At 39.0% G+C, this 13,002-nt stretch overlaps 1 protein-coding gene across 3 annotated transcripts in view; it reads left to right on the top strand.

Moving 5' to 3' along the window:
• Window positions 1-13,002, top strand: part of tbc1d22a (TBC1 domain family, member 22a) — a 365,228-nt gene that overhangs the window by 291,176 nt on the left and 61,050 nt on the right. For all 3 annotated transcript variants that reach the window (XM_072562565.1, XM_072562566.1, XM_072562567.1), the window contains one exon: window positions 6,605-6,700. In XM_072562565.1, coding sequence (XP_072418666.1) covers window positions 6,605-6,700 — 96 coding nt within the window. The remainder of the gene's footprint in view (window positions 1-6,604; window positions 6,701-13,002) is intronic.

The following is a 13,002-nucleotide window of genomic DNA, read 5'->3' on the forward strand; positions in this document are numbered from 1 at the left end:
GCCAATGGGCTAATGGGCTGAGAAGTGGTCGATGAAGTTTAATTTGGATAAATGCCAGGTGCTGCATTTTGGGAAACCAAATCTTAGCATGACTTATACACTTAATGGTATGGTTCTAGGGAGTGTTGCTGAACAAAGAGACCTTGGAGCGCAGGTTCATAGCCCCTTGAAAGTGGAGTCGCAGGTAGATAGGATAGTGAAGAAGGCGTTTGGTATGCTTTCCTTTATTGGCCAGAGCATTGAGTGTCGGACCTGGAAGGTCATGTTGCAGACATACAGGACATTGCTTAAGCCACTTTTGGAATATTGCATGCAGTTCTAGTCTCCTTCCTATCGGAAGGATGTTGTGAAGCTTGAAAGGGTTCAGAAAAGATTTACAAGGATGTTGCCAAGGTTGGAGGATTTGAGCTATCGGGAGAGGCTGATCAGGCTGGGGCTGTTTTCCCTGGAGCATCAGAGGCTGAGGGGTGACTTTATAGAGGTTTATAAAATCATGAGGGGCATGGATAGGATAAATAGACACAGTCTTTTATTTGGGGTGCGGGAGTCCAGAACTAGAGGGCATAGGTTTAGGGTGAGAGGGGATAGATATAAAAGATACCTAAGGGGCAACCTTTTTCCACACAGAGCGTGGTATGTGTATGGAATGAAGTGCTAGAGGAAGTGGTAGAGGCTGGTACAATTGCAACATTTAAGAGGCATTTGGATGGGTATAGGAATAGGAAGGGCTTGGAGGCATATGGGCCAGGTGCTGGCAGGTGGGCGTACTATACATCTCTGACTGTAAGAAACAAAGTATTTAGACTGGGTAAGCAAAATTCTGAAAATAGCCAGTCCAAGGGTGAGTTAAATTGTGTCTCTTAGTATTTTTATTTTAGTTTTTACACTGGTGGCATGCTATTGTCTATAGGGTAACAGATTCAACAGTTGTTCAGGTGTCATCTTGTTTGAGTTATTTCTTTTAATTTTCTTGTTTGTCTGTTTTTAAACCCGGAGAGGATAGGTGGATGATTTCCGTGAGTGACAATTTCTCTGAATCTTGTTCCACTCTGGCACTTAGCAGCTTTTAACACTGCAGCTCAATAAATCAGTGGGCTCTCCTCAGGTAAAATTTCCTAACTCAAAGACTCTGTCACTCAGTCTTCAAATTCTTCCCTCTCACCACTTCAAATAGCAACTTGGCATTGCACAATTTAAAAGTATGGACCAATTCGGATTTGAGTTGCAACGATAGTTGTACAGTCAGAGTGATCGACAGCCCTGATGTCTGTGGCATAGAAATTGTTGGATTCTAAATCAAAACTAGCATAACTAATCACCTCAAACTTCCAGTTTTTTGATAAGGTGACAAAGGTGGTGGACAGAGGAAAGTTGTTGGATGTTATTTATGTGGACTTACAGAAGGCTTTGATGAAGTCCCACACATGAGACTGTTAGCTAAGGTAGAAGCCCACAGATTCAGAATGAATTATTGACATGGATACCAAATTGGTTGAGGAGCAGGAAAAGGGAGTTGGAATAAGAAATCAAATGGCAGGATATGACTAGTGATATCTCGCTGGGATCTATGTTCAGGCCTCAATTATTCACAATGTTCATTAGCAACTTGGATAATGTCATAAAAAGTCAAATATCCAGATTTCCTGATACATCAGATTGGGTAGCATTGTCACCAGTGTTGATGATAGCATAAAATTACAACAGGATATTGGAAAATTAAGTGAATGGACTGACAGATTTTAATGTAAGCAAATGTGAAGTTATCCATTTTGAACAGAAAGAGGGTAGATCAGTCTATTTTCTTTAGAAGGCATAAGGTTAAATATGGTCAACATTCATTGAGATTTGGGGATCAGGTGCATAGCTCTTTAAAATGCCATGGACAAGTGAAGACGATATTCAAGAAGGCTAATGGAATCCTGGCTTTCGTATGTGTATGGCTGGAGTTTGAGGATGCTGACATTATGCTGCAGTTCTATAAAGCCTTACTTTGACCTGTCTTAGAGTGTAATGAGCAGTTTGGTTCGACACCTAAAGAAGGAGCAACTTCAAAACAGGTTTACATGGATGATACTTGGAATTCAGGGGTTAAGTTGTGAGGAGAGATTAGATAAATTAAGCCTTTATCCTGTAGAATTTTGATGGTTAAGTGGTGATCTAATCGTGGTTTTCAGAATATTAACAAGGAAAGACAGGATAAATAAACAAAGAAGTATAAGGATAGACAGGTTATGCTGCAGCTTTATACAATTTTAGTTAGACCACACTTGGAATATTGCATATAGTTCTGGTCACACACTACCAGAAGGATGTGAATGCTTTGGAGAGGGTTGAGAAAATGTTAACCAGGATGTTGCTGGTATGAGGGATTTTAGCAATGAAGAAAGGTTAGATAGACTGGGTTTGTTTTCACTGGAATGCAGGAGGTTGAGGAGTCACCTCACAGAAGTTTATTAGATTGTGAATGATGTAGATAGAGTGGGAAGTATGAGGCTTTTTCACAGGGTGGAGGGATCAGTTACTAGGGGACACAGGTTCAAGGTGTGAGGGGGAAGTTTAAAAGAGATGTGCAAGACCGGTTTTTCACGCAGAGGGGTGAGTGCCTGGAACACCATGCCAGAGGAGGTAGTGGAACCAGACACAATAGAAGCATTCAAGAAGTACCTGGATGAATATGTGAATAGGAAAGGAATAGGATATGGATCCCGTAAGTGAAGGCAGTTTTAGTATGGAAGGGCAAAATGTGTTGCTGCAGGCTTGGAGGGCCAAAGGCCCTATTTCTGTGCTGCATTGCTTTTTGTTCCAGGGTATCTATACAGACTTCAGTAAGGTATTCAACAAGGTTCCCCTTGGAAGATCGGTTAGCAAGGTTAGATCTCATGGAATACAGGGAGAACTAGCCATTTGGATACAGAACTGGTTGAAAGGTAGAAGACAGAGGGTGGGTGGTGGAGGGTTGATTTTCAGACTGGAGGCCTGTGACCAGTGATGTGTCACAAGGATCGGTGCTGGGTCCACTACATTTCATCATTTATACAAATGATTTGGATATGAACATAAGAGGTGTAGTTAGTAAAATTACAGATGACACCAAAATTGGAGAAAGTTATCTCGGATTACAAGATCTTGATCAGATTGTATTCATTGGAGTTTAGAAGATTAAGGGGAGATCTAATAGAAACTTACAAGATAATACATGGCTTGGAAAGGGTGGACGCTAGGAAATTGTTTCCGTTAGGCAAGGAGACTAGGACCCGTGGACACAGCCTTAGAATTAGAGGGGGTAAATTCAGAACAGAAATGCGGAGACATTTCTTCAGCCAGAGTGTGGTGGGCCTGTGGAATTCATTGCCACAGAGTGCAGTTGAGGCCGGGACGCTAAATGTCTTCAAGGCAGGCATTGATAAATTCTTGATGTCACAAGGAATTAAGGGCTACGGGGAGAATGCGGGTAAGTGGAGTTGAAATGCCCATCAGCCATGATTGAATGGCAGAGTGGACTCAATGGGCCGAATGGCCTTACTTCCGCTCCTATGTCTTATTGTCTTATAGATGGTCCAATGGGCTGAGGAGTGGCAGATGGAGTTTAATTTAGATAAATGCAAGGTGCTGAATTTTGGGAAAGCAAATCTTAGCAGGAGTTATACATTTAATGGTAAGGTCCTTGGGGAGTGTTGCTGAACAAAGAGAACTTGGACTGGAGGTTCATAGCTTCTTGAAAGTAGAGTCGCAGGTAGATAGAATAGTGAAAAAGGCATTTGGTATTCTTTCCTCTATTGGTTAGAGTATTGAGTACAGGAGTTGGGAAATCATGTTGCGGCTGTACAGAACATTGATTTGGCCACTTTTGGAATATTACGTGCAATTCTGGTCTCCCTTCTATTGGAAGGATATTGTGAAACTTGAAAGAGTTCAGAAAAAGATTTACTTGGATGTTGCTAGGGTTGGAGGATTTGAGCTATAGGGAGAGGCTGAATCGGCTGAAGCTGTTTTCTCTAGAGCGTTGGAGGCTGAGGGATGACCTTGTAGAGGTTTATAAAATCATGAGGGGCATGAATAGGATAAATAGGCAAAGGCTTTTCCCTGGGGTTGGGGAGTCCAGAACTAGAGGGCATAGGTTTAGAGTGAGAGGGGAAAGATATAAAAGAGACCTAAGGGGCAACGTTTTCATGCAGAGGGTGGTACATCTATGGAATGAGCTGCCAGAGGAAGTGGTGGAGGCTGGTACAATTGCAACGTTTAAAAGGCATCTGGATGAGTATATGCATAGGAAGAGTTCAGAGGGATGTAGGCCAGGTGCTGGCAGGTGGGACGAGATTGGGTTGGAATATCTGGTTGGCATGGAGAGTTGGACCGAAGGGTCTGTTCCCATGCTGTACATCTCCAAGACTCTATGACTCTAAATAAAGATAGATTGTTTCCACTGGTTCTAGAATTGGGGTCACAGTCTAAGAATTAGAGCGTAGCCATTCAGGATACATGATAAAAAGCACTTCTACACACTGTAGTGGAATTTTTAGAATGTTATTATTCAAATGGCAATTGATGCTAATTGAATTATTAAATTAAATCAAATGTAAACAATTTTTTATCAAGTATAATTACAACATTTAAAAGGCATCTGGCTGGGTATATGAACAGGAAGGCTTTATAGAGATATGGGCCAAATGCTGACAAATAGGACTAGATTTATTTAGATTATCTGGTTGGCATGGATGATTTGAACCATTTCTCTGTGACTGTAAGTGAGATTATCAAGATATGTGGGCACAAGGCAGGCATATGAAGTTAAGCCACACATCAGCCATGATCTTATTAAATGGCGAAGCAGTCTCGATGTTAAATGGCTGACTGCTGTTCCTATCTACCTAAAAGGCACTTCGGTCCATGGCATCCCCTTTGGTTGAAAACAACCACCAAACTATACTAATCCCACTTTCCAGCACTTGGTCTTTGGCTTTGTATGCTTTTGGCGTGGCAAATGCACTTGTAAATACTGTACTACCTAAATGTAATGACGGTTTCTGCCTCCACCCTCCTTACAGTTTCAGATTCTTACCAACCTCTGGTTTTTAAGGTTTTTCCTCAAACTTCCTCTAAACCCCTGCCCTTTAGCTTAAATCTGTGCCCCTTGATCATTGATCCTCCATCAATGGGGAAATATCTTTATGTCTACCCTATCGATGCCCCTGATAATTATGTACATATCAGTCATGTCCCTTCTGAATCTCCTCTGCTCACAGGAAACCAACCACAATCTGTCCAATATTTCTTCAATCTCTCTAGCCTACGCAACACCTTGGTATATCATCTTAGCTTTTCAACCCTGCAATCATCAGCATCTCAGTTCTGCCAGTGCGACATTTTAGGATGATCCTTAAAATGCATTGTGTTCTAAGAGGCCATTTTACTTTGTGTTGGAGAGTTCTATGCTAAAAGATTATTTTAAGTCAGTGTGCATGTCTTTTGTTGTAACTTTGGATATGATTACCACTTGTACAGCTTTCTTCAATCAAACAAAGAGATCTCAAAGAATTCTGAAGCGAAATTACTTATTATAAGCTTGTACTATGTCTTGCTTATGATAGTTAACATAACTGAAAGCTCTTAGACCTCTTTATACCTTCCTCTTTGTTTTATTCAACTCTTAATATTTCTCTGACTTGCTTGTGTTATTTCAGTGGAAGTATCACCAAGGCAATATTAATCCCATTTGAATTTTAGGTGAAGATCTGTGTATGCTTTGTAGATGCAATATTTTCTGTTTGTATTTGATGTAACTTGTACTTTGAAATTTTTTGGCTTCTAAGCTGAGAGAAATAGCTGGAGGATTGTTATTTAAGTAGCTTGCATTAAAAATTTGCACAAGTCACTCCTACATTTTAAATTAAATCAACTGCTATGTATAACATGATGGAATTCTGAAGCTCTAAGAAAGAAAGCACACAATTGATTTTATTTAAGGTTTAGGAGACAAGCTTTCAAAAGAGATCCAGGAGGGTTTGAAATATAAAAAGACATTTGTGGATCATGCTATGATTTTTAAAACAAAAATACCAGCACTACTACTTGTGCTCGTTAATAAAACTGCATCATCCATCTCTGTAATTAACAGAAATAAAATTAAAGAGACGTATGAAAGCAAGAGCTGTGTGGTTCTAAAACTGAAGCTCAGAAACAGTTGAGTTGACTGAAGCATATTGGCTCACTTTTATCTATAGTTGAGAAAATTTGTTGTTATTCTTGTCCTTAGATAATGAAATTCTTTTTAAAGCAAGTGCAAAAAGACTATCACAAAACCAGCAAAATGTGCTACAATTTTGTGGAATTTATTCCAAGCAAGTTACACCTAAGATCAATTTTCTTAGCTGCTAAACATAGTGTTATTTCCAAATACCAATTGTATACCCACTTTTTTGGCATTAGGTACAAGAAATAAGGCAGAAGCACAACTTAAAGATAAGGACCATTTCAATCATTTAAATTTATGTTCTTTTTTTAAATTCTTCAATGAAATCCAATGTTAAAAGACAGCAAATAAGCATTGAGAAAGGTCACGCAAATTGCTTTTAACCAGGCACAAATAATTTGATTTGTGTTACAGTCTGAACCAGAAGGATTCTCACATTTCCACTTGTATGTTTGTGCTGCCTTCCTTGTCAAATGGAGAAAAGAAATATTGGAAGAAAAAGACTTTCAGGTAAGAATGCACTTTTTCTTGTATGATTAACATGCTATGAGATGAATTAGAATTGTTTATAGTGGAGTTTTTGTGTTGTTGTGTACAAGAATGGAAACTTAAGACTTTTGTTATCAATGAGAATTATCAAGTGGTGGGTTCAAACCATGCTATTTAACTGTGGATTCAGTAAGATCTGGAAAGCTACCCTGAAAAGTTTTGAAGTAACAGTGAGGCTGAGGCAACCTTCCTCTTTTTTTCTGGAGCCTAATTTGATCGACTGCAGGATTTGTCCAGAGGTAAAGTTGTTAAGGGATGATGCTGATAATAGGTTTGCCTCTGCTGTGAGGGATCTGCCCTTCTCAGCCTCTTCCCTCTGTGTAACTTGCTCTGTTGTTCTTGCATTCCACCTTGGCCCTAATTTTTCTCTGCTGTACTTTGTAGCAGAACTACTTCTCGGCCCTTCAGTGCTTGCAACCAATCTCATCCCCTTGATCTTTCATCCTGTGCATAAGGCTTTTCATCTTTGGGGCACCCACCAAGTACTTGTACACATGATCATTCAGTCAAGATATCTAACTCCAGTCATGGGCTCCTCTCGTCTTCTGAGGAAGATGTGTTGAGTCTCTTCCTTCAACCTGGCTGTCAGTAATGCCAAATAACTTGTATTTCCACTGGACATAATTACCATTGCTCCAGACTCTCCTGATTCCACAATGAAATTCTCATGTTTTTTCGCTTCTGTTGATATAACGATAGACATCTTGGTTTGAGCAAGAGATCCAGAGATGGTCATCCACAGTTCAAGGGTTATGTAATTTTGACCTCATTGAATGAACACTTTAGAACTGTGATATCCCAGATCTATTTGAATTTCATTTAATTCAGGTTACATATTAGCTGTTTCAATTTAATGTGTAGTTAAGCATTTAAATAACTCTTTTGCCACATGAAGTATCAACTATACTTTCACAACGCCTTTACATTGTGACATAACCTTCTGTATTTCTGTGTTTTACTCTGGTTTTCTTGCTTTAGGCTGTACACAATTTATTCCACATGGAAAATTCATTTTTAGAATAATTGAATAAACACCCACCCCATTCTGTCTGCATTTCACAAAACAATGTCTTCATTTTGTACACATCGTGTTGTTATAGAAGTTAATTTGAGTTACATATGCTCCTCCGGTAGATACAACAAAGACTCCTCTGAAAACAGAATAAAGTTCTGCTGACCAGTCACTTGCCTGCCTTCTCTCCACAGCCCGGAGTTGTAGAGAGAAAAACGGCACATTCTTCCTTGACCACTAATCAGAGATTTGCTTTACCCTGACTAGCTGCTTTTTTAATGATGGATTCTGCCTTTGGAGGATCAATGAGAGCAGGAAAGTATTATGGTTGTAGCAGCTCCTCTCCAATTCTGTCTTTCCTATGTTCCTGCTCCTCCAATCGCAACTCTGCATTATTTTCCCATAGTCCCTGATGTTTGTGTTTCAACGAGAGTCATATATTTATAGAGATGTACAGCAAGGAAACAGACCCTTCGGTCCAACTCGTCCATGCCGACTAGATATCCCAACCAATCTAGTCCCAGTTGCCACCATCCGGCCCATATCCCTCCAAACCCTTCCTATTCATATACCCATCCAAATGCCTTTTAAAAGTTGCAATTGTACTAGCCTCCAGCAATTCCTCTGGCAGCCCATGCCACACACGCGCCACCTTCTGCGTGAAAAAAGTTGCCCCTTAGATCTCTTTTATATCTCTCCCCCTCATCCTAAACCATGCCCTGTAGTTCTGAACTCCCCCACGCTAGAGAAAAGACTATTTATCCTATCCATGCCCCTCATGATTTTATAGACCTCCATAAGGTCACCACTCAACCTTTGACACTCCAGGGAAAACAGCCCCAGCCTATTCAACCTCTCCCTATAGTTCAAATCCTCCAACTCTGGCAACGTCCTTGTAAACCTTTTCTGAACCCTTTCAAGTTTCACAACATCCTTCCAATAGGAAGGAGACCAGAATTGCACTCAATATTCCAAAAGTGGCCGAGCCAATGTCCTGTACCGTCACAACATGACCATCTCAACTCCTGTACTCAATACTCTGACCAATAAAAGAAAGCTTACCAAACACCTCCTTCACTATCGTATCTACCTTCGACTCCACTTTCAAGGAGCTATGAATCTGCACTCCAAGGTCTTTTTGTTCAGCAACACTCCCCAGGACGCAACCATTAAGTCCTGCTAAGATTTGCTTTTCCAAAATGCAGCACCTCGCATTTATTGAAACTAAACTCCATCTGGCCCATCTCAGCCATCTGATCAAGATCCTGTTGTAATTCGTGGTAATCTTCTTCATTATCCATGACACTTCCAATTTTGGTGTCATCTGCAAACATACTAACTATACCTGTTATGCTCACATCCAAATCATTTACATAAATGATGAAAAGTAGTGGACCCTTCAGAATCTCAACCTTTTCTCTTCCTATGCCATTGATTCCAATGTTTACAATGACCTCTTTCTGGGCCCTCTTCCCCCTTAAAACATTCTGCACCCTTTCTTGAGACATCTTTGATCCTGGCACCAGGGAGGCAACACCCCATTCTGATCGTTTGCTGCTGGCCACAGAAACGTGTCTGTATGCCTCAGACTAGAGGGTCGCCTACACAATCGATCTCTTGGAATCCAGTGTACCCTTCATTGCATTAGAGCCACTCTCACTACCGGAAACTTGGCTGTTCGTGCTTCGTTCCCTGAGAATCTGTCACCCCCTACATTTTCCAAAACAGCATATTTGTTTGAAATGGAGATAGCCACTGAAGACTCTTGCAATACCTGCCGACCTCCCTTACCTTTCCTGGAGTTAACCCATCTCTGTGACTGTATCTGTGACTTTTTTCCCTTCCTCTCACTGCCTTCCCTCACACTCCCTTGCTCTTGTAAATTCCTCATTACCTCGCACTTTCACTCCAGCCGATCCATTCGATCTGATAGGATTCACAATCAATGGCATTTATTGCAGATATAATCCTCAGTAAAATGTAAACTCTCCAGACACCCCCTCATCCGCCAAGAAGAGCATATCACTCTACTAAGGATAATTTTTGCTTCTTCAAATCTGCAGACCCAGAAAATAGCACTGTCTTATTCCTCTACAAAACACTGCTCCAGGCTAACTTAATACTTATGGCCTTTTTTTTTAGTTCATCGATTATCTCACTAAACCATATAATCAAAAAAGAAACCGGTCTGCTCACTACTGCAAACTAACAGCAAGGCCACACTTCAAAATATTTACTTCTTTGTTTCTGTGCTGTGACCTCTCCCAAATAGGTTCCTTCAGGAAAAGTTGTGAATTTCACTGTTTGTTAATTTTCCCAGGTGCACTCTGATGTCTAACGATACACAAATTCAAAAGCAAAAGCAAATACAGCAAAAGCAGTAACTGCGCAGGTTCACTGCTGTATCAGGGAGCAGTGTTGGTTTCTCTCTCTCTCTGTGTCTGCCTGTTTGTCTGTCTCTGTCTCTCCTGCACAGGCCATGTCTGTTCCTCTCCCTTTTAAAACTGCTGTTGTTTTGACTTATTTTTTCCAAAGTTCCAAAACAATGCAACAGGAAATAAAACAGTAATTGCTGCTCCTGGAATTTGAGGAAATCACCTCCAACACCTAATATACCTCAAAAAAGGAGCAGCCTGTTACCGCCAGAAATTTTCCCGTGCTCCATTTTGGATTACCCAGAATCCATCTGATTGGCCTAGTTTAAATTAAGGAGCAATTGGAGATTGAAACTAATTATGTTCAGTATCTTTTTACTTATTGCCCCTGTTTTGAATTTTAACAAGCAATTTGTTTTTTAGCTTTTGATGACAAATTCACCTGTGGCTTATGTGTATTTAGAGCAGTAGTAATGTTTGTGCCCTCAAAGGTGGAATTTCCAGATACTTTCCTGAACAAAAGCTGACTTTTCACTGTATTCAACGCACACGAACAATAATGAAATACATTGATCATACAAAGACAGGTTTTCTTCCAAGCTGCCAAGTGCACTAACTACAAATACTTGGAAAGTTTTGTTTGTACCATCCCAGTGAATTTTTTTAAATTCAGTATGCCTGAATTACATATTTAAGTATTTATACTCCAAAATCCCTTTCAGCCACAATGGCTAACTTGCAAATTGGTCCACTTGCATTGAATTAAATATATGAATAGAGAAGTCATACTTGCTTGACAACTGCAATTACGTTCTTTGAGCCAGACTAAGAAAACGTGAGAAAGTAATTGCAAAATTAACTTGCTCATTCAAGTGAATAATTTTTAGATTAACAATATATGTTAGATCGTGATAGCTTACCGTCTTTGCCTTGTGTTGTCATTACCAAAATTGCAACAGTAACAGCTCTTGAAAGCTCACATTAATGACAATGATTAGAAAGAAGCCTACTTAATACTAGCTTTCAAAATGTTGTGTTAAAACACATTCCATTTACTATCTTGTATAAAAGGGAAAATGACACCAGTCCCACATGAAAGTAAAATGTCAGGTTATAATTTTCATCTGTTGCTATGAGGTTATATTATAGAGCTTGCCTTTCTTCCTATACTACAATTATGGTTAGTTACTTCATAATGACTGTACATCGTGTCTTTAGTGGTGTAAGAGGTTTTCAGTATAGAATAAAAGGTTTCTTATTAATTAGCCTTCGATCACATTTTTGTTGTGTACAATGTTTTTGTTACGTCTTTAAAGGTATAGAAATGAAATTATTTACCAGCCTAATGTTCATGATCAAAAATGAAACGTTGCAATACATGCTGACTCACATTGAATGTAACTCATTGATCTCCATATGCTATTTTTGATAAAAATATTTTATCAAATCTTTGCTCTGATCTAAAGCCTGGAGAGGAAAATTGTAAATAGTTAGTCGTAAATAGCTTAAAGTTGCAGTAATTTCTATTGAGGTACTCAAATCCTGAGACCTTCATAATAAAACTGACTTGAACATAGCGTGTTTGCAAAATCTGACTTGTTTAAAAGCTATTGTTCCTTGGAATTACGAGGTAATGTGGATGCATCCAAAATTAACCATTCCTTTGTACATCCTGCAGAAATAGAACTTTATTATGAGTATTTCAAATTTGTTACAATTTTTGGTGTAAGTTTGAGCTTCTATGAAAATATGTAGACTGAAACTTTAAATTATGCATTTTACCAATAATTGGAGAGTACCCCCTTTTTGCAAAATGGTACTCCAGAGAAGTGCACTCATCACTAACTGAAAAATTGCAAATAAAAGGTTAGATTCTTCTGCAATCTGATGACATCTAATGGATCTGGAACCAAATATGACTCAGTTGTGTTAATATATTTTCACATGATTAAATTGCTAGCAGTTCCAGTGTGGAAAGAAAATGTCTGAGTAATGAAACTGACGATATTGTTCTGAGGTTATGTTTAAGAAACAGTAGTTGGGAACGTAGAAAGAGTTTTGCCATGTATTTAATACTTTTAATTCCTTAGACTAATAGAACAAGTATCCAAACATTTTCAATTCACTTAAACCTGATGAGCGCCCAAACTAAAACAGAGAAGTTAAAAGTCTATAAAAAACACTTGGTTAGAATACTCTGATGTTTACAGTAGATATAATAGTCTAGTTATCAGTACTCACTGATAATAAAGAGTAATTTATTTTTGGTCTGTGCAATGTCTGTGTATTGATATTAGCAATTACTTGGCCCAGTAAATTCCGATAACACCTTGAAACAGCCTTACTTCAGTAGTGGCCAATGTGTAAGGACAGTGTTAAAGTTGTAGCTTTTTGTTTATTCTGAAAAATTTTATGGATTTAAAGCCTTCAGTAAGAAACAAGCTGAAGTGTGTGATACCACTCGCATTCTTTAGAGTAAGACTAATGATTAAAATTTAAAAAACTAATTTAGTGACATCTGTGGTTTATTTTGGTAACCAGCGTTGCCATATATTTATTTTTGATTGATCTTTTATGGGCAGGTTATGTCACATCTTCAGGGGAAATGGGTCTTGTACCCAGACATTCTAGCCTAATTGTTGGGATGTTATCACAGTTAATCGAGACATTTGGCCCTGTAACATAAATTTTTAATAAAACTTTTTCCGGTCAAATTTCCTTGATAGCTGTGTATTGAACCCTGACCTTTTGGCCTGAAGGTGTCATAGATATTGGAATCTTTTGACTATTTTCTAGTATTGAGTAATCATGGAAGTTAATTAAAGAAGATCTGTAAGAGAATAGAAGTCAATAAGTTGGCTCTCTTGTCCTTTCCT

This window comes from Chiloscyllium punctatum, chromosome 44 (assembly GCF_047496795.1).
Source record: "Chiloscyllium punctatum isolate Juve2018m chromosome 44, sChiPun1.3, whole genome shotgun sequence".
Classification (NCBI taxonomy): Eukaryota; Metazoa; Chordata; class Chondrichthyes; order Orectolobiformes; family Hemiscylliidae; genus Chiloscyllium; species Chiloscyllium punctatum.